Raw genomic sequence first — 21,296 nt, forward strand, 5'->3', positions numbered from 1 at the left:
ATCAAGTGTCCTGGTGGTTGGCCCTCGTTATCATGGATGAAAGGAATGGAGGAGGACACAGGAAGTCTCGGCACAGGGCACCCAGATCAAACTGGAAGACCGGGTCTCAAACACTGGAACCCCGGGTCTGGTGGTACAACACCCTCCCTGGGCACAGTGGTTGAACTTGATCAAGCTGTAGGAGACCAAGGCCAACGGGAACCTTGAAAGCACTGATCATGGAGAACAATCTTAAGATGTGATGAGGAGTCACTAAGCCAATCTCCACAATTCAGAAAAGGCCAGGGCAACACTCAAAACAATTCTCCCCAGAGAAGCTTGGGATAAATCTGCTCAAATGATGGTCAAACCCGTCATTAGGACGTTCAGATTCCATTGAGCAGTGAATTTTAAACTCCTTCCCTTTCTTGGGTCAATAGCAAGTTTGGAAAGGATTTCATTGCCATGGCAGTGCAGACTGGGGGATTATCTGAATGGCATTCATCCATTCATTTCATAAATATTTCCTGAGTTTGGTGTCTGTGCCAGGTACCACGTGAGATGTTGGGGGATTCTGCAGTGAACAGGACAGATGAGGCCCCTGCCCACAGACCCTGCATTCTTAATTACAAGTGCAGAGGAGAGCAGGAGGCTGTGAACTGGTGTAACCGGAGAAGAAGTGACTTGAACCTGAGACCAAAGAATGAGAAGCAGCTGCTCAGCTGCAGGGCAGGAGGGGCGGGGATCCCAGTGAAAGGAGCATGTGTGTGTTAGTTTCCTATTGCTTCACAACAAATGGTCACAACCTTAGTGGCTTTAAACAACACATTTATCTCATAGTTTCCATGGTCGGGAGTCTAATGCTACTGAGCTTGGTTCTCTGCTTGGGGTGGGGGGGACACAGGTAGCAATCAAGGTGTCAGCTGGGCTGTGCTCTCATCTGGAGGTTCGACTGAGGAAGGATTGCTCCCACGCTCACTCAGGTTGTTGGGGAATTTACTGCCATGCTGCCCGAGGGTTGAGGCGTGCTGAACACAGACTGCAGGCAGGCCCAGGCCTCACCAGCTTGAAGTACACACCCCAAGACGGAGGGGAGCCGTGGGGCCCTCAGCAGAGGAGGGACACGGCAACACTTGTTCTCAAAAGACCAGCACTTCTCTACGTGTAAAATCATCTTCAAAAGGATGTTCTTTCAAGGGAGTGTTAACATCAGTTGCCTCCAGGGAACAGAGCCGGGGGCTGGGGGATAGGAGTTCAGGGTGGTGGTGGGGAACCTGGGTACCTTTTGAAATCTGAACCGTGAATGTTCTCCAGGAAAGAAATAAACTCGTTCATTTTTTAACCCAGCAATCCCTCGTGCAGCCTCATGAAGGAAGAATTAAGAAGAAACCCCAGCAGCTGCAGGGAGATGGATGAGGCACCAAAGAAAGGAAAGGGATGCTGAGTCATCAAAAACAAAAACAGAAACGGAGTCGACAGCGACTACAGTGGAGGTGAGATTTAGCATCTCTTTGGTTCGGAGCCTTCCCCCCTCACATTTCCTGAACTCCCAGCCTTACTTCCTAGCTGCCCTTTGCCCTACAGCCGTGATCTGAAGAAAGGGGCATTCTCAGGCTCCAAAACTGGGCTGCCCCTAAAGAAAAGCCAATGGGTCCCCAACAGATAGAGCCCACCTGCTTTTGATAATTCCAATACAAAGTGCTAATTTCTCTTTCTCCAATGTATTTGATGGTCACTTCAAAGACATTCTTCAAAGAGATTGCATGAGACCAAAAAAAAAAAAAAAAAAAAAAAAAGGAAAGGGAAGAACACAACATGAACTACAGAATCCTGATGGGTTATGATTGCTTTCTTTTTCCCTGAACACTAGTCCCTGAATCCTTTTTTGTGCTCTAAATTACCAATTCTAGTCCCTGTATAGCTAAATAATAATAATTACCATATAAATGAATATGCATATGTGTCATTTTTCTGCCTAAAATCAAGAAAGCCTGTTTATTTTGGATGAGGGTTTGTTTTGTTTCTGAACAACCAAAGCACATAATTAGGAGCCTCACCTCTTCCTCTTGAAATCCTGTCTCCACCGGGAAGAGATGAAAAAGGTACTGGATGCCCCTTGAAGCTCAGAAGAAATTTTAAAACAAATTAAAGGGGTATTTCTTTACTCTGCAGGTAATGATGGCTTGGACACGATCCGAATCAGAATGCAAGGCCAGAAGGAGCTTCAGCGCTCAAGCCCGGCTGGCGTTTTCCAGACAGAGGCCTTAGGAAGCAAAGTCCTCGCTGGAGGGACACAGCCGTGTGACAGTTCGACAAAAACAGGGTGGCCCAAAGCATGACCCCATGTCTGCATCTTGGTTCTGGGACTGACTGTGGGACTCTGAGCAAGACTCTGCAAGTCTTAAGATTCTACGTCCCTAAAATAGCGGTGATGACAGTCCCCCTCCATCAGGCTATTGTACAGATTACAGGAGCCGGTGGCTGCGGCTCTAAGCCCCCAGCCAGCAGTCACCATCAGTGGTGTATTGATCACAGCCTCTTTGCATACTGCTCTTCAATGTGGCGTGGTGGACGAAGTGCCACACCAGGTCTCCCAAGCCTTTGCTTAGAGTCCAGGCAACAACTAACATGATCATCAAAATAGTAGTAATAATGATAATATTATAAATATTAATATAAATGGTATTAATTCAACCAATAGCATGAATTACAATGCACGATCCAGCCACACAGTGTGGCATAGCTGGTACCAGCATCACTTACCATGCAATTCACTGGTAAACGTCATTGCCATTTTGATGGCACTGGCAGCCGCTGGCAGACAGGGGATGCCTGGTCTCACACACTGTCCGTGCTGCAGGTGTGCAGCCTGAGCTCTTCAGTAAGCTCGAGAAAGGCTCACAGGTGTTAAACGTGTGGGAGAGACCATTCCAGATCACTGAGGGCAGATCTGGGACGTACAGTTGTAACCACAGAAACCAGAACTCAGTGACTTAGGGAGATTATAAATAAATACGCATGTGAACAAGCCAGCCCAGGCCAGCTGGCTCCTGTGTCTGGACCCAGGGGCTGGACCTCCCTCGGCATGAGTTCCAGGGGGTTCATCTCACCGGTGGGACACACCCAGTAACCCAACCTCACAATTCCACACCTCTGAACTCTCACTTGAATGCTTACGCTCCAGAAACACTTAGCTTGGGATGCAGTAAATTATAAAAATAACTTTCACAAAATAAGATTGTTCTGAATAGTTCAACACTGGGAAGGACGGCGTCCCTGGCGGTTGCTCAGTGGTCCAGATGCCCTGCTTCCATGCCAGCCGGTTCGCTGCCTCCTCCATCCTTCCCCACCCCTGTGGCCCTCCGCACAGCTCTGGGGCGCAGGTTGGGGAGGGCCCTGCAGCAGCACCCTGCCCTCCCCCTAGATACACCTCTCCTCTGGGAGGGTCTGCCAGGCCCTCTTCTGGAAGCATCTTCTCCCAGGCGCCCATCTCTAGCCAACGCCCTGACCGCACGTTCCACTTGTTCATTTGGTGGTTGTCTGTCTCCCCACGGCGAGAATCTGGGCTCCGTGAGAGCGGGTGTTGAACTGGTTTGCTCACTGCCTTGGCATTTGTTGCCTGAGAGAATAAGTGACTGAACAAACAAGTGCCTGCAGGAAACCCTGGCGGGTGGGTCACCCAGTCCCGGCGATGCCTTAGGTAATGACGGTGCAGGAGGCACCCTCAAACCTGGACCGCGCAGAGCCCCCGTGGCCAGTGCTTGACCTCAGTTCCCTCGGCCAGGCTGCACGGCACCAGGTCCATGCTGGCCGGCCCTGCCACCCCTCTCTGTGGCTTTGGGCACCCTCAGGTCCTGCATGTGCAAAACGGGATTAATAAAAGATTAACACCGACTGTGCCGGGTGGTGTGAGGATGGGTGAAGCGCTGGGCATGGTGGCTGGTCGGGGAGCGGCGGTTCTCTGGGCTGGTGGAGGGTTGTGCAGAGAAGCTGGGCTTGGCCTCCTGCTTGCCTGCACCCCAGGGGCTCTTGCATCGCAGTGGTCAGCGGGGCTCAGGCCCGGGGCTTCTGCTGTACCTAAGCAGCCGGTGAAAGCAAGCTGTCGATGGTGAGGGAGGGCCCGTGAGCAGACCAGCTAGGGCTCGAGTTTCCACTTAAGCTCCTGGATCACAGGATGGTTTGGGGTTGTGAGCATCTTGAAAGGAAATCTGGACGGGGCGTGGGAGGGCCTGCTGCCTTTGCTGGGGCTGAGACAGACCGTGGAGCCGTCTCAGCTGGGACTTCTGTTTGGCAAGGGTGTGACCGTGGCTTATCAGCAGCCCACGTTCCTCAGGGCAAGTGCGATTCCTGGGACAGGAAGCGAAGACGGACGCACTCCCCGCCCATGTGTTTACAGCCACAGCTAATCACGCTGATGCCCTGCTTCCAGGAGCTCACAGCAGCTGAGCTCGCTGACGTGCAAGGCTGTGCCCAGCTGTGCTTTTTAAATACAGCCCCCATGAATGTAAACTGGTGCAGCCACTGTGCGAAACAGTATGGAGGTTTCTCAAAAAACTAAAAATAGAACTACTTTATGGCCCAGCAATTCCACTCCTGGGTATATATCCAAAAAAAACCCCAAAAACACGAATTTGAAAATATACATGCACCCCAATGTTCATGGCAGGATTATTTACAATAGCCAAGACATGGAAACAACCTATGGCAGATGAACAGATGAATGGATAAAGAAGATGTGGTATACATAAACACACACACACAATGGAATACTACTCAGCCATAAAAAAGAATGAAATTTTGCCATTTGCAACAACATGGATGGACTTAGAGGATATTAAGCTAAAGGAACTAAATCAGACAGAGAAAGACAAATACTGTATGATATCATTTATATGTGGAATCTAGAAAATACAACAAGCTAGTGAATATAACAAAAAGAAACAAACTCACAGATATAAAGAACAAACTCATGGTTCCCAATGGGGAGAGGGAAGGAGGAGGGGCAATGGAGGAGTAAGGGACTAAGAGGTACAAACTATTACACATAAAATAAGCTACAAGGATATACAGTACAACACAGGGAATATAGCCAACATTTTATAGTAACTATAAACAGAGTATAACCTTTAAAAATTGCGGATCACTATATTCTACACCTGTAACATCATAGTATACATCAACTATATGTCCATTTAAAAATACAAAAAATATATAAATAAACAAAATTTTAAAAAATTAAAAAATACAGCCCCCATCTCACTGAGGGGTTCCAGCCTGGGTGACCTGGGTCCACCCCCATCAAAGGAGTGACACCCCTCCATGTTTGGCCAATGCGACGCGCACTGTTGGTGAAGAGGAGAAACGGCTCAGCTCTAAAGAGCAAAGAGAAGCAAGGCAGACCTGAATGCTTCCAGCCTGGTGACCTGCCACGCCAGAGTTCAATTTGACTTGGCAACTCAAAATCAATTATGGATTCAGGCATAGAGCGTTTTGTATGAGAAAGTGCCAGCCTGTTTCCAGTCACCCAGGGTGCTCTATCCTTCCCTTTATTCCTGACGAATGATTGTCACACCATTTCCCAGATAAGAGGGTGACCGATGGATGGGTCAGTTTTAAAAGAGGGGATCTGACGCTGGTTGAACTGAGGCAGGGGTGCGGGGAGAGGTGGGGGCTATATTCCAAAGACACTGAGGAACGAGCTACAGCACAGGCCCCTGCCCTGGCCCCACGGGGGCCCCGCACGGCACAGAGCTGCAGAGCACCACACAGCACTGCTATGGTTTGAAAACAGAAGTGGGGTGGAACCCACAGTCCAGAGAAGGTGGTTAGAACCTGAGGCCCGAGCCCAACAGAACCAGCTTCTGCTGAGACAAAAGTCTCAGCATTCCGTATAGGATTTGAACAAGACCCAGAGTCTCAGAGCAATATTTTGAATGTCCAGGATACAAAATTACTCAGCACAGGAAGAATCAGGAAGATTTCAGCTCACATGGGAGAGGACATCAGACACCAGCACCAATATAACGCAAGTGCTGGAATGATCAGACAAGACACTGAAGCAACTGTTAGTAAAACCCCACCACCACCACATAGCTCCCAGTAAATGATGGACACACAGAAAGTCTCAGCAAAGAAATAGATGACTCAAGGAAAGACCAAATGGGATTTTTAGAACTGAAAAATACAATAATCAAAATTAAAAACTCACTGGGCAGGCTTATTAGTAGAATGGGGGTGAGAGAGAAAATCTGCAATGAGCCTGAAGCCATTTCAATACAAATGATCAAATTCTATCAATAGAGAGGGAAAAAAAGGTATTAAAAAAAAAAAAAAAGAAGAATAGGGCTTCAGGGACCCCTGAGGAAACACTGAAAGGTCTGACCTTCACGCCACCAGAGTCTCAGAAGGGGAGGAGAGAGGGAATGGTGTGGGGGAATTACTTGAACAAACAATGGATGAAGATACCCCAAGTTCAGAGAAAAACAGAAACTTACAAATTCAAGGAACTCAGCTGACCCAGCAAAGAATAAATCCAGAGGAATTCATGCCCAGACATATCCCAGTTAAACTGCTGAAAATTAAGAACAAAGAAAATAATATTGAAAGTAGCAAGAGAAAAATGACGCATTATCTGTAAGACTTTGAATGACCATGGATTTTCACCAGAAACCATAGTGTTAAAAAATGAACGTTTGTGAGGTGCTGAAAGAAAAACCTGTCAATCTAGAATTCTGAATCCAGGGGAAAATATCCTTCAGGATTGAAGTCAAAATAAAGACACTTTCAGATGAAGGAAAATCTAGAGAATTCATTGCCATCATATCTACTCTAGAAGAATTGTGCAAAGAAGGTTTTCAGACAGAAAGGGATGTTTGGAAAATCAGGAATGAAGGAAGAACAACAGAAACGGTAAATACCTGGATAAATGTAATAAACTATTCTCCTCTTGAGTTTTTAAAATATGTTTGATGATTGAAAGCAAAAATTATAACATTTGCCCAGTGGGTTTTCAGCACGTATAGCTGTAATACACAAGACAATTACAACGTAAAGAAAGGCAAGGAGAGGCACTTACGTTGCACATTCTGCTTGAAACGGTAAAATATTGACTCTAAATAGACTAGGAATCTAAGTCTGTGTATTGTAATTACCAGGTCATCCACTAAAAAAAGAGACATAGTAAAAAACACAAGAGGTAAGTTAAAGTGGAATGCTAAAAAATGTTCAAAAAATTGATGCATTGGACGAAGACCAAATACATATTTCTTATTACAAATCACAGTAGCACAACCCCTGTCCACGCCCCAGGAGGCTGACCTCCATGGTCCGCCTCACCTGGACCCCTGCCCCCCGGCTTCACTGGGTCTGGTGGAAGAGGACACTGGCAAGAGATCAGAGGATGGAATGAGGGTGTGGGGTCTCCCCAGTTCTCCCTCTGTGCTTCCAGGTCCAGAGGCGCCTCCCCAGCACCCACTGACGGCCTTGACTCTGCACACTCCTGCCACGGTCCTTCCATTAAAGGCTCTCCTGTGACCCCCTGGGGCAAGTCAGCTCTTTCCTACAGGTACCAGGATGGATTCCCCAGATTCCCCCTTGTTATTTCTCCTCCATCCACACCTACAGATTGACCTTCACCGAGTTTCAGAGTGTCGGCTCTTACCCTTCTCCGCAGGTCACCTCTGCTCTCAGAAATAAACCACACCCCTCACCCTCTTTCATCTGCTAGCGGAGCCCCATCTCCCAGGAGCCCCCGGCTCGCTCCACGCATGGATTCTCACCCGCCTGACGCAGTCCTCTTCCGACAGGCGCTCCTGAACCAGTCTGATGAGCAGCATGCTGGGCACCGTCTACAGGAAAGATGACGCACAGAGTGAGGGCCTGAACTTTTGTGCTGAGCTCAGGACACGTAACTGGCAGGCCAGCAGGCTCAGCTAAGAACTGAGGGCCCGGCCCTGTTGGCACCAAGCTTCTCCAGGTCCCTGACTAAGGCCTGTGGCCTCAGTAAGCCCAGGCCCACCTTGTGGCCCCGCCCTCGTCCAGCCTCCGCTGCTTCACCCGCCTCCCCAGCCTTGGTCTGCCCTGGGCTCCTCTCCAGCAGCCTCCCCACCAGCCATGTGCACTGACTCCATGCTTTTCCTTATCCTGTCCCCACCCAGAAGCTCTCCCTCACCACCACCTGAGTGACTCTGAGCCTCAGCCCCAAGTGCCGCTGCCTCCAGGCAGCCCTCCCTGACCCTTCCCAGGCTGGGCTGGAGGCTGCCATAATCTTCGACAGCAAACTCTGTAATCGCAGTAACTACATGGCATTGCAGGGGCCTGCTCACCTGTCTGTCTCCCCAGAGACTTTCAAAGTTCCTGGAGGAAAGGGGCTGAGTCTCACGACCTTTGCCCCCAGATAAGGGTGTGCTAACGCTACAAAGGAGGGCTTTGTCCCCCAGAGAACTGGTTGTGAGATGCTGACCAGCGCACCTCTGACCCACCACCAAACAGCGTCAGGGACGGAGGAAGCCCCAGCTGACTGATGACTTAACGAAACTCCATGTTCCTTAATTCATTCAAGAGGCAGTAAGAACGATGGCCGGCTTCTGCTGAGCGTGTGCTGGGCGCCAGCTTCCGTGCCAAGGCACAGCGTTCGATGCTTCTGGCTCTGTGAGGTCTGGCCTGTTGTCATCCCCTTTTTACAGGTGGGGAAGCTGGGCCTCGGAGAGGTTAAGCCACCTCCCCAGGGTTACACAGCCAGGGAGGAGCAGAGGCAGGCCTTGAACCCAGGCAGGCCAAGCTCCGGAAGGACAGAGCAGCAAGGTGGGGGTGTGCAGGGGGGTGACACCCACAGTGGCCTTCCTTCGGTTTCTCTCAACTGTCTCCCTGGACCAGAGTTGACACTCCAATCTTCACAACCAGGTCTGCTCTTTCTAACAAAACCTCCAATGTCCCAGAGCCAATGTCCCTGGAAAGCCCACTCCCAGGTGTCCCTTTGACCCAAGGTCACTAAAAGCTGGTGCTTCTCCCCAAACTTCCCAAACATCTGGCCAAGGGGGCCTAGGCCAGCCCCAGACCACACATCTCAAGCTATGTCAAGGCTGAGCTGGCCTCCAGGTGCAGGTGAGGACCCCCAGGGCCACAGCCAAGCAGGTGCATGCTGGGTGCACACAGAGGCACTCAGTTGAGGGGTGAGGGGCAGGGGAAATCTACATTTTGCCTGCCTTTTGCCAAGCCAGGGACTCTGAAGCAGGAACATGTAGGCCCAGAGGGATGAGCAGACAGTGGGAGGGTGAGGGGACACCTCGGGTGGGAATGGAACTTGTAATGTGTCCCCTTGGAAGGCATGGGATCACTAAGGTGTCTACAAAGTGGACAGCGAAAGTCAAGAGTGAGCGAGAGAGAGGGAGAACGAATGAATGATGAATAACACACAGGGAGAAGAGGAGGTCAGAGAGACAAGAGGGAGGCTAGCCAGCACCCAGCCCCTGGTCTCAGTATCTCCTAGACACCTCTGTGTCCCTACATCTGCCCTCTGCCAATTTCCTGCTCAGGCCAGCAGTCCTCAGCTGGAATGTGCATCCCGGAAGAGCTTGTTAAAGCACAGATCACTGGCCCCGCCCAGGGTTTCTGACACAGCATGTCTGGAGTGAGGCCGAGAATCAGCATTTCTACCAAGTTTTTGGGTGATGCTGAGAACGCTGGTCCAGGCACCACAGCTGGAGAACCTCTGTCTTGAGTAAACTCAAGCACCCAATAGCCTTACCCCATGTGGAAGAAGTTGCTGGGGAGGGAGGGTGTCTGTCTGCTGGTGACCATATCACCCCTGCTATCCCGGCAACTTCCCCTGGCTAACCCCTCCCACTCAAATCACTTCTATCTTTTCCTGTCCCCTAGTGTCCCCTGCCGACCCTGGGCAGAGCCAGTTTCCATCCTGAGGCTGGTTTCCCAAGATTCCTCTCTTCCATGACAACACCCCTCCAGGAGGCAGCATTCAAACAGGTCCTGGGATGTGGGGAACGAGGGGGGTGCAAACCAGTCAAAGAACACAGGTTGAAAGGCGACAGGTCCGGGCAGGGCGCAGCGCTCCCCATGGCCCTCACGGCGGGGGACAGGCCTGCGACTTTGAGCCCCGGCCCCTCGCGGGTGCCCCCTGCCGCTCCCTGCCTCTGCGCTGTCTCAGTGCCAGCTTTGATGTGTCACGTCAGCAGTGGGGGCTTCCCGGGGGCCGCTTCTCAGAGCCCTGCCAAACTGTCTTTGCAGGAATCAGGCTCCCTCCTTCAGGAGCTCTGCCAGGCTCTCCCACCCCAGCCCCCAAGCCTGGATTTGTGGGGAGAATCAGGGACAAACTGGTGGAGCCCAGCGAAGCCCCTGCTGGTCATGGAGAAGCCCCAGCCCAGGGGCCAACGACCAGCCCCTGGTCTCCCTACTTGGTGGTAAGGCAACACCCTTGCTGTAAAGGGCAGAATCGGCTGTGTTGGCCCCAGTCTGGGCCTCTCCTCTCCTTTCAGCTCCCGGCGCCGGGCCGGGGCCGCACAGCTGGCCTGCCAACCTGCCCCTCCCCCGGAAGACGCAGCCCCAGGTGTGGAGGGCCAAGCCCTGGTTCTGCCTGCCTCCCGGGCACCTCGCTGCCCTTCTGCAAGCCTGGGCTTCCTCCCCAGGGTGACAGCTCACATGGTCCCATCACCAGGCCCCCCTCTCAAGGGTCCAGATGTCCCCATGTCACCTTTGGGTGATGCTTGATCAAGACTTTTGATTGACGGTATGAACTTCCATACAGAGCAGAGCAGGGAGTGGAGGAGTTGAGATTCCTGGTCAGCCCAGCTCCTATCCCTGACCCCTAAGGGGGCTGCTGGCTGGCGGGGGAAGCCCCATACTTGACTTGAGCTCACTTAAGAACTGAGCAGAGAATCCTTTAGGAAAAACTATCATTTCCAAGTTTCTGCTGCTTCTGGGGGCTGTCAGGCAGGGAGATGGCAGGAACTCTCCCAGTTCTGAAAGGCAGGGCTCAGGCTGAGAGCCTGAGCTCTCAGGCAGGGACAGGAGATGAGAGGAGGGGGGGACAGGAGACAAGGCTTTGAAGGAAGAGCACAGGCCCCACCATGGGGCACCCGACAGGCCTGCAGGGGGAGATGGCCTGGAAGGGAGACCCTGTAGTGGGAAAGGCCAGCGAACTTCAAAAGGAGCTACGGTCCTCGGGTTCATCTGTCTCCATCCTGGGCTGTAACCACCTCCACTGCCCCCAACCCTCCCCAAAGGCCTGTTCCGCAGCACTGCCTCGAGGCGCTGACGAGGAACACAGGGCAGGAGGGCTCCTGCTGGCTCTGTCTTAGCACCGCCTCCAGGACAGGGAGCCAGGAGGCTGGAGATGTGGCCAGAGGTGATGGACACCATCCAGAGGACTTGGAAGCAAGAACTGACCAGCAATCCGGGAAATCCTCAGAAACACGTGGAGGGGACCACTGTTTTCTGTGCGGACAGAGGCAGGATAAGGGCACAAGTTCTATTATTTGGATATTAAGGAAAATGGTGACTGACAACTGGGCACTTAGCTACACTGGGTTACATCAGTTTCTTAACTTTTAAATGGAATTGAAGTTAGGAATTAAATGGAACTGAAATTAGGAAGAATCCAGCTTTGGCTCCTTCTGGTCTGACCAGCCTTCGAAATAGGGGGGGTCATTTATTCATTCAACAAACACAGGCTGTTTGGCTCCAATGCAATAGTTGCATTCCAAAGAAACCTTGATTCAGCAGTAATTGTGCTGTAAAAGGGATAACTGCACTGAGAAATGGGGAGTCGGATTTGGAGTGGGTTCCCAGATGACCCTATAAGCATTCTGTAGGGAGCCTGTTTAAATCCAGACGCCTGGCCCCACTTCCAGGGATTCAGACTGAGTCCAGTGTGGCCCAGGTGAGTCTAATATGCTGCTAAGACTGAGAGTCTCTGAACTAGGCAGTTGTAAGTTTGCAAATACTTATTCTTCCTGCAGGGATTTTAATAGTAAAGCTTTTCTTTCCTTTTTTTTTTTTTTTTTTTGAGTAGCAATCTAAAACTCTAGAGCAACCACATCCAGCTCTTGCTGGAAAAGATCCTTTTCCCAGCGAACCTCTTCACCTTCGTCACCTCCTGTGTGATTAAAAGCCAGCAGGACTTGGTCTTGGCCCCCCTGATCTCCCGAACCCCCAGAGGGGCCTGGACTGGGCCGAGGCTTTCCAGGAGCCCTGGGCCCAAGTCGAAGGCTGGGCCCGTGTTCAGGTTTGTGCAAGCGCTGGGTCAGCGCCTGAAAGGGCACGCCTGGCATCCGGCGCCCGGGGCTCCTGCTGGCCTCACTCTGGGCCCACTTCACCTGAGCCTTTTTGTGGTGTTTGTGGTTGTGAGTCAGGTGGCAGGCTTAGAGGCTGGATGAGGAAAATGGACTTGACAGAGCAGATGAATTCAACTAAATAAAGAGACGCAACAGAGCGCAAAGATGGCCTTGGTCGGCTTGGACGAGAAACATCCGCGGGACCGGAGTAGGGAGAGAAGGGAGGTGCTCACACCGAGTGCCCTGGGGCCGGCTGAGGGGCCGAGGGGCCGAGGGGCCGAGCGAGGGGCCGAGGGGCCGAGGACCGCGAGCCGCCTGCCCCCTCAGGTACAGTTTAATCCTGACCGGACACTGGAGAAATATTGATAAGTTTTCTAAGCAGGACAGTGTGTGTATGTGTTTAATCAAAAAGTTCCTTTACCTTTTAGGGAGTGGAAAGAAGCAAAGACCAACCAAATGAGGAAAGCAAAGCTTACCGAGTCAGAGGTGGTTCTAGTGAGGGAGCCGGCCGCCATCACCTGCATTTGGCAGAGACTCAAAGGCAGGTGGAGGAGCAGGACAGCTCTACAGAGGAAAAGGAGGCCTCGGTGTGCCTGGTGGAGGCTGCGGGCATGAGAGAGCCGGAGGCGGCCCGCCAGAAGCAGGGCGTCCTATGGGCTTGCTTAGGGGAGCATATTTGGCCTTCTCTGGCAACAGCTTGGAAGTGGGGACAAAGATTACGGAAGCTGGCAGTTTAATATTAATCAAACCCTGGCCATTGGGACAGATTGTTACAGGGGTCAGGCCTCCTGGACTGAATAAGAAGTGGATGTCCGACTTTTCCACGTCTGACTTACAGCCCGCCAGCTTCCTGGGCTGGTAACGCAGGCTGTGGGCCTTTTCTCTACTTTTACATATGATCCGACCATTTTACATTCAGCCTCTCAGCAGTTAGAGACTAGAACATCCATGGATGAAATGAACTGCTGTGTGGGTTTGCTTTCAAATAACCCGGTAGCAGGGGAGATGGGGTGTATACACGCAGCTAGACGGCCATGGGTTGATACTGGCAGAAGCCAGGTGATGGGTCCACGATGGTTCTTTTACTATTCTCACTGCTTCTGAGCATCTTTACAATATCTTATAATAAAGCTAGAAACAAACCAACAGAAAAGCTGTTTCCCATCCCTGGTTGCCTTGAACCCCAGCGTCCTCAGGTGATGCCTGCCCACGTGGGTTTTGTGGCCCGCTGCCAGATTCTGGGTTCTTCCACAGCATGAGCCCTTTAGGAAAGCTTTGTTTAGCATGACCGTGGTGATGGCTCCACAGGGCCCCTTAATCTTGCAATCTGTACGCTCTTCCCAGCCCAGAGCCATGCCTGGGGCTTAGAGGTGCTCAGAGAACACTTACTGAGTGAATGAATGAGTCAACCAAGCCACCGCTGGCATGAGGGCTTCCTGGCCCTGTGTCCTGGGCTGGGGACCCTCGGTCTCCCCCACTGGCTAGAATCTCCCAGGGCAAGGAGAAGGACCTCATCTCAGGGTCTCCCCGGCACTGGATGGTGCTTGGCATACAGGAGGTGACTAGGAAGGATTTCAGAAACCTTCTGGAAGTTCCTAAAATGGAGACGTCTAGGTCAATACCAGCTATGTAAGAGAATTCTGGAGGACGGAGCTGAGATTAACGGGAGAACATTACATATTTGAAGGTGTTAGTGCTACTTGCAGGAAGAGCTATAAAGCCCCGAATCAGCAGATGCTTTAATGACAGCACGGAACGGGCGGCCCCGGGCGGCCGCCTCCACAGCAAGGCCGCGCACCCGTCTCCGCTCTTCAGGACCTTTTACTCCTTGATCAGTCCTGACGTCCCAGCCTTTCATCTTCCCTCCACCCGCGCTTCCGAACCAAAGAACCCCAACAAGATACCCTTGAAAGCACTGCGATGTGGTCTGAAATACGCTGATAATTAGTGTAATGAAACCCAGGAGGAATTTCCCTAAACCCCCTCCTCTCTGCTGAATTTTATAAACCTAATAAAAGCATCTTTATCCTAGAAATAAGCCTGCCTCCCCCACCCTGAGAAGCTTATCTTCTGCAGAAGTGAGATAACCACTTTCTTTCTAAAACCAGATTCCCACCCCCGAAACTGGGATCCCCCAAACCACAACCGTACACTTGGACTCCTGCAAGGTGGTGGGAGCAGCGGGGCGAGGGTGTCACTCCCCCCCACTGAGAGTGCCAGCTGGGCAACGTGGGATCAGGAAGCACTCTGGATTAAGCAGTTGTAGAGCTGGTTCACCATTTGGGAGGGTGCAGGGGGCTGACCCTGATGAATGAGGTTTTCCTTCTTTTCCATGAAATTGTTATTATCAGCAAACTTGAAGCTGGGAGTTTGCCTAAGTCACACCCCACATCTCCAGGAACTGCCCTCACCCGACCCGGGCCCTCCCGGCCATGGCCATGGCCCATGGCCTTGCCAAGCCCACTCCGCACACCCCTCACCAGGGCTGACCCGGCCCTGGGGACACCAGACCACCTGGCCCACACAGATCACTCTTCTGAAAATTTGGCCTCAGAGCTGCCTCTGTGGGTGGCTTGAACTGAAGACACAGGAAGGGGGACCAGGGTGGTAGCCAAGGAAGGCAGAAGACAACAGGAAGCGAGAACCACAGAGAGAAAGGAGACAAGTGGCCTCAGTGGGCAGTGGGGCAGAGGGAGCCACCCAGCTCCCGGCCACAGAGCCAAAGCAGTGGGTGCCCCTCCACCAGGGTCCCAGGAGTCACTGTGTCCCCCTTCAGATCCCCTTTTCTGCCCTGGGCAGCCCAGGTGGACCTTGGCTACTTGCCACCAAGGGCTGCTCAAGAGTTGTCCCACGTCCCATCAGTCACTGGCAGCCCGCGAGGCCTGGAAACTTCCTTCTAGGTTCTCGGTGGAACAGCGACCACACGGCCACGTGGTAGAGACCCTGCCAGATGAACGAAGATAAAGACTGACGGCAACCAGGCCTCTGCGAAGCCTGGTGGGAGACCCGGGGATTTCACCCCGACGGGCGGGCGGAGCCCTGGGCAGCCCCGGATGAGGCCACGCTTAGCGTGGCCACAGGCCTGAGTCCTGCCCCGGCCCTGGCAGTTACTTAACCTTGACAAGTAACACCACATCTTGCATGGAGACAGTGAGGTGTGGAGGGCAGGCCTGGAAAGTGCCAACACACACTCAGTGCTCAGCAAACCCCAGGATCCTACTGGTCTTGGCTGCCTCTCCTCGTGCACAAGGAAAGCCTGGGTGTCGAGGAAGAGCTCCTGAAGGGGCATCCCCTGCTGCTCTGGTCTGAATGCCTGCCCCCCAGAGCTCAGGGTGACGGTGCCAGGAGGGGGGCCTTCGGGAAATGATTAGGTCATGAGGATGGAGCCAGAGCCTCATGAATAAGATCAGTCCCTTATGAAAGAGGCCCCAGAGCACCCTTGTCCCCTCCGTCGCATGAGGCCCAGGGAGAAGACGGCTGTCACCCGACACAGAATCTGCGGGCTCCACAGTCTTGGACTTCCCAGCCTCCAGAACTGTGAGATAAACTCTGTTTCCAAGCCACCCAGTCTGTTCCAGCAGCCTGGAGGGACTACGACATCTGTTCATGCTCCAAAGGGGATTTGGAAAGGTATTTTGAAATTTGTGTTTAAGAGGACCAACACGATCAAGCCCTATGTGTCCGTTTTAAAAATGTCTTTCAAATACAGTATTGGTAGGACTTTAGCAACAGACACCCGGCCTCCCGGGGTGCCCCCACAGATGTGTGCGAGAGGGACAGAGTGGATGGGGGCTGCCCCCACCCCGGTTCGGGCGCCCCAGGGGGCAGAAGGAAGTGCCCCTGAGCTGCAGCACACAGGGTCTTCCCACCCTGGAGAGAGCTGGACCGCTGCCCTCTAACCCGCAGCCCACTCAGGCTTGCACGTCCTGGTGTCGGCTGGCAGGTGCATCACCTGTGGGCTGGAGCCCCCGCCACCCCCACTGTCAATGACGCTTTCCCACCACAAACACCTCTCCCTGGTACCCACCAGGGTCTGAGCCCTGTTTAAGAATTCTCTCCTTCCTTCTGTCCCGTCCTGCCTGTACCTCATTTCCCCCCAGGACTTTCTCTCTCTTAATCCAAAAGGAAATGGGAAGCAGGTGGGGCAGGTGATGGGGAGACTCGGGAGCTCTCACCCCTCCTGCACCCCAGGACCAGTCCTACCTTGAATTTCTGATAATGCCTCCTGGCATCTGCAGCCAGAGAGGAAAATTCTTTTGCTATCAAGTTCCCCACGCTGAGAAGATTGCTATTCAGATGTTTGCAAAGCCACATGGCCTGAAGAAAGAAGAGAGGAAAAGAACATTTCAGTGAAAGCGGTAATTAAGAGCTCTCCATTAAAATGCCCAGGGCCTTTCAAATTCTACGAGGAAGCAGGGACCATAGGGAAGCACGGTTGTTTCTGGCTGGAAAGAGGCACCAAGAGAGACAAACCCACAGGGCCCCTCCCGGCCTCAGGACTCTGCCTGTCTGCCTTCTCCTCCTCAACCAGCCACTGACTCTAAGCGCGCCTGGAAAACCTGCACTTCACTGCCCTCGGCAAGCCTTTTCAAGCTCTGTGGACCATGAGTTTTTAACTCAAGAAAGGTTTAAAACAAGAAACACGGGGACCAGACCCGACCTTGGGTCACAACGCAAACTCAACGTCCATCTTTTCCTGAAGACTGGGAGAGGACACATCCTGGCCGAGTGAGCGTTTATAGTTCATGGACGGCCACTAGCTACCCTCTACCAGGGAAGAACACATTTTGAGGAACAATCATGCAATAAAATGTTCTTAATACCAAGATTATAGTGATGACCGTTTCAGCATAGAGTTGCTTCAGAAGGCCCTGAAGGTCCCCTGGGGCAGGTATGAACCTGAATTCTCCCTGCTCCTCGGGCTGGGGAATGTCAGCAACAATACAGGACAGAGCCCGTGAGCGCTCGCTGTGTGGATTTCACTGTAGATCATCATGTTGTAAGATTAGAGCCTGTGTTTGCCACATAGCAGACAGGGGAGGGACAGTGAAGTCACCAAAAGGCTTGCAGCCGAAACAGCTGCTAGTCCTCGTGACCGCCAGGCCCGGGAGCCCCTGGGCTCTAACACTGAAACAGCGCCAGGGCGGGTGGATTGCAGGGGTGGGGGACCACCTGATCCCAGAGAACAAAGTTGAAAAACTACAGAGCAATAGACAGACAGATGAACAGAGGGATGAGTGGATGGACAGACAGGTGACAGGTAAATAGAACAGCTGGCAATACTAGCTCCAAAAGCATGGCAGATGCAGGCAGTCTGGTGTCAGGACCGGCCATCTTAATTCCTTTTCAGAATAAAGCCAGGTGCCAGCTCACTGGGGCCCAGAAGGAGGGCTCACAGCGATGACACCGTCATCAAGGAAGGGTTCACTAGTGTTAACTGATGCTCACTAACCAGGCTTTTAAAAGACAGAGTTCATCTCAGACGATTATAATCTGAACAAGCTTTTGGCACTTAAAAAAAAGGAGCTTAAAGATGAAAACCCTACAGGAATGAAGCCCACCGGCTTCAGGACAGGGGTTGCCTCCAGGGAGAGAGAGACCAGAGTGAATGAAGGGGGACGAGGTGTCCGCTGCATCTTTAAAGCTGTGCTGTCTTTGAAACGGAGAGGAAATCACCAAAGCAAACATGGCCCAATGATAAATTCCTGTAAAACCTGGGAGTTGGGCACACGAGTATCTACGGTGTAGGTTCTTGGCTTTTCTGATTGGCTGAAACATTTCATAATGGAAATGTTATGAGCGAATCTGCAGAGTCCATATCAGAAGCCTTTGGAACGTGTCTGTTGTCTGACTCAGAGCCTCTACTTCTACAGATGGGTCCTGAGGACACAAAGGGTGTGCAGGGTCAGGGTGCATGCAGCCACGAGAAAAGCCTAGAAGGTTTAACCCAAATGTTAAAAGACTGCTTCTCTCTGGATGGCTGGGGACCTGTACTTTTGGTTTTTGTGTTCTGCAGGTTTTCTACGATGAATACATGTTGCCTCTTGTAATAAGAAAGTAAGTTAAGGTGGAGAAAGAAAAGATGAAGAAGAGCTCAGTTCCACTGAAAATTCACTGAGGCTCAGTCTCATTCCAGCTCTGCAGGATAAATGAGGCATTACCGTATTTCAACACTTAATATGATACACTTACTATAGTGGTTTTCCCCGAGGCGGGTGGACCTAATATTACGATCTTCGGCACTGTGGGATAAAGAGATTTGAATGTCACCGTTTGGCATGACAGAGCAACCTCCCACGCCTGCGGGGCTCTGGGTGTATTTACTTCTTTCCCCCAGATTTCATTTTCTGGGAGTGACGCGGTCGTTTGTAACCCAGCGGCTCCAAGATGCTCTCACCATAGAACATACTCTCTGTGTTTAGAGAGGTAAGTGATCACTGAGATGGTTTATTTTTCTGTCTCCAAGGGGACATGGACATGGTAAATTGTTTGCCAAACTAATAAATATCAAGAACAATTGGGATTTCAAACACCATAAAGCATTTTAAACAGGGACTCTGTCTCAGGGACATGCTTTCAAATAAAGCTGTATTTTATGTAAATCGACCTTCAAAGTTCTTTTTTTTTTTTAAGTATTTATGCCTTTTTATTTAGCAAATTGTCTTCCCCATCATTTCACAGAGGGAAATAATGGGGGAAAGCCTGGAGTGCACGGGGCAGATTTATAAAACCCCAGATGGAAAAGTCTGTTTCCAAATTTCTATGCAGATGGAAACAGCTGGGTTTGGCTTTGGTGCGAGACTTCTGGCTCGGGAAGGTTCTTGGCTGCAGAATTCCTAAAGCCACCAGCAGACTATTAAGTAGGTACTGGCCACAGGAAAAGAAAAAACCAGCATCTTAAGAAGAGCGCTGGAAGGTGTGCACTTGGGTCAAATCTTAGGAAGCAGAATGTGGTGTCTGGACAGGCGAATCCATGCTGGCTCCTCCCTGAGGGTCACCTTGACTAGGTCACCCCTTCCCCTAACTGTGGGGGGCGATGGGCCCAGCACAGACAGCACAGAGGTGGGGGAGCCAGCCCTCTACCACTGCCCGCCGGCCCGGCCCCCACCCAGGGCGCGGATGAACAGAGGCGCACTCCAGCTCACTTGGGCCTCTGAACTCCACATGCAGCCGCTCCTGCCTGGCTGCCGGGGCGGGGGGGAGCTCGTCCACAGAGGGTCTTCTAGTCTGGGGACAGGGAGTAGGAGCAAGAGTGTCCGTTTGGCCCACAATTTAATGATCAGCACACCTATGCCCAGACAAGCTGCTTGGGTTTTTACATGGACTTTTGCCCACATTCACAGCACCTTCTCATCTTCAGGGAAAACATGGAAGGTTGGTTCAAGATAATTCACTGACCCCACAAATACTCACTGAGCGCCTTGTCCGAGCTCAGCACTGGGCTGAATGCTGCCGAGAAAAGCAAGATGGATGGCGGCTCCCCGGCCAGGTCAGTGAGGTCATGGCATTGGATGAGCACTGGCAGGGAGGGCTGTCCTCGGCTCCAGACTCTATGAGGGAACTGCTCTCTCCTCCAGAACATGACCCGTGTCAGGTGCTCATCCCGGCTTTCCGCTACTGGGTTTTTACGTGCTCCCCGTGGACCGCTTTACAACACCGTCACTGCCCATGTTTCTATACGTTTGTAAAGCTAGTCCATCGCCCACTGATGTGAAATGTAGGTAACTTGTGTCTTGGAAGCCCAAAGCCTTTCCTGGGGGTACTGAGGTGAATCGGGGGTATGGGGCAGGAGGGTCCTGGTCGAGGTGGCACCAGGGGCACCTTAACGCTGCTGGTTCCAGCTTGGCAGACCCCAGCACATACTTTTCTCTCCGAGTCTTGCTTGGCTGGCATGCTTCCTGCCCTCCTCAGTACGGTGGACTCAGCTTCCAGGAGTCTCCTGGCCAAGTGTCTCGTGATCCTGTGAGTCCTCTTGGACCGGAGGGACCCGACCTCAGCAGAAGGCTGGGGTGTGTCCTGAGAATCCAAACAGCCTCGCCTCGCCCGGGAGCCCTGAGCAACCCTCTGCCTGGGTCCTGGACTTCCTCGTTCTTCCTGACGACGTTCTCCCCACGTTCCTGCCTCGTCACTTGTCATCCCCCCATCAGGAATGTCTTCCTCCCCCGACCCACCCAGCGCCCCCCATCCCAGCAAGGATTCTTGCTCCCACTCCTGATTAAGCGGCCCGCTGCCGCCGCCTTGGTGAGTTCTGTCCCCCTGCTGAGCAGCTGAGTGGGGCACCGCTGTCCCCACAGGCTCCCTGGGGGCAGGGACAAGTCTCATCTTCCTTTTCTGCAGCCAGAACTGCGAGGAGCCGTGCACAGAGCAGGACCTGCAGCAGCCGCCGCCTCCTTGGCTGTCTCCCTCTCTGCGGTCACTGGGTGTTTGGTCACCTTTGTCACCACCATTACTACCTCCTTACAAAGGCACCTCCTGCCAGTTGGCATTCTTGGGTGTAAGCTGCAGGAAACAGATGTGGCTGAGTCGAGGAGAGAAAGGGGTTATTCAAAGGCCAGTGTGGTGCAGAGAATCCTGCACAGGCAGGAGCCGGGCCCAGGCACCCCTGCCAGGAACAGTGCCCCAAGCGAGGCCACCAAGTGGTTTGGGGGAACCAGCACTGCTGTCCCGGGCACCAGACACTGCAGCCTGTGCCCGGAATGCTGTTCACATCGGTGGGTCATGGGGCTGCCCCACCAGCCACACAGCCACTGCCACCCAGGAGCCAGGCTCTGCAGGTGTCTCCCAGACCTTGTCCAGAGTCTGGGCTCAAATGACCATTGAAGGTCAGGACAGAGGCCCAGGGAGGGCGAGGCATTTTCAGCTTCTGGGGTGGGAGCCAGGGCAGCCCACTCCCCGCTCTGGCCTTGTAAGCTGGGCAGGGCCTTCCAGGCCCTCCAACCCAGACGAGAGAAGCCACAGCAGGTGGAAAATACTGCTTATAGGATGAGTCTGGAAATGAGGTGGCTTTGGGGATACCTGGTCGGGGGGTGG

At 52.5% G+C, this 21,296-nt stretch overlaps 1 protein-coding gene across 6 annotated transcripts in view; it reads right to left on the reverse strand.

The window, feature by feature from the left end:
• Positions 1-21,296, reverse strand: part of AK8 (adenylate kinase 8) — a 117,956-nt gene that overhangs the window by 90,457 nt on the left and 6,203 nt on the right. For 2 of the 6 annotated variants that reach the window (XM_031450771.2, XM_064490646.1), the window contains exons 3-5: positions 18,459-18,508; positions 16,470-16,583; positions 7,758-7,826 (exon numbers count right to left, since the gene is read on the reverse strand). The exons of 1 other annotated variant lie outside the window; for it this stretch is intronic. In XM_031450771.2, coding sequence (XP_031306631.1) covers positions 7,758-7,826; positions 16,470-16,583; positions 18,459-18,508 — 233 coding nt within the window. Of the gene's footprint in view, positions 1-7,757; positions 7,827-12,742; positions 13,082-16,469; positions 16,584-18,458; positions 18,509-21,296 lie in introns of those variants that run through there. 3 more of the 6 variants (XM_064490647.1, XM_064490648.1, XM_064490649.1) reach the window with 3 other exon arrangements.

Source organism: Camelus dromedarius, chromosome 10, assembly GCF_036321535.1.
Source record: "Camelus dromedarius isolate mCamDro1 chromosome 10, mCamDro1.pat, whole genome shotgun sequence".
NCBI lineage: Eukaryota > Metazoa > Chordata > Mammalia > Artiodactyla > Camelidae > Camelus > Camelus dromedarius.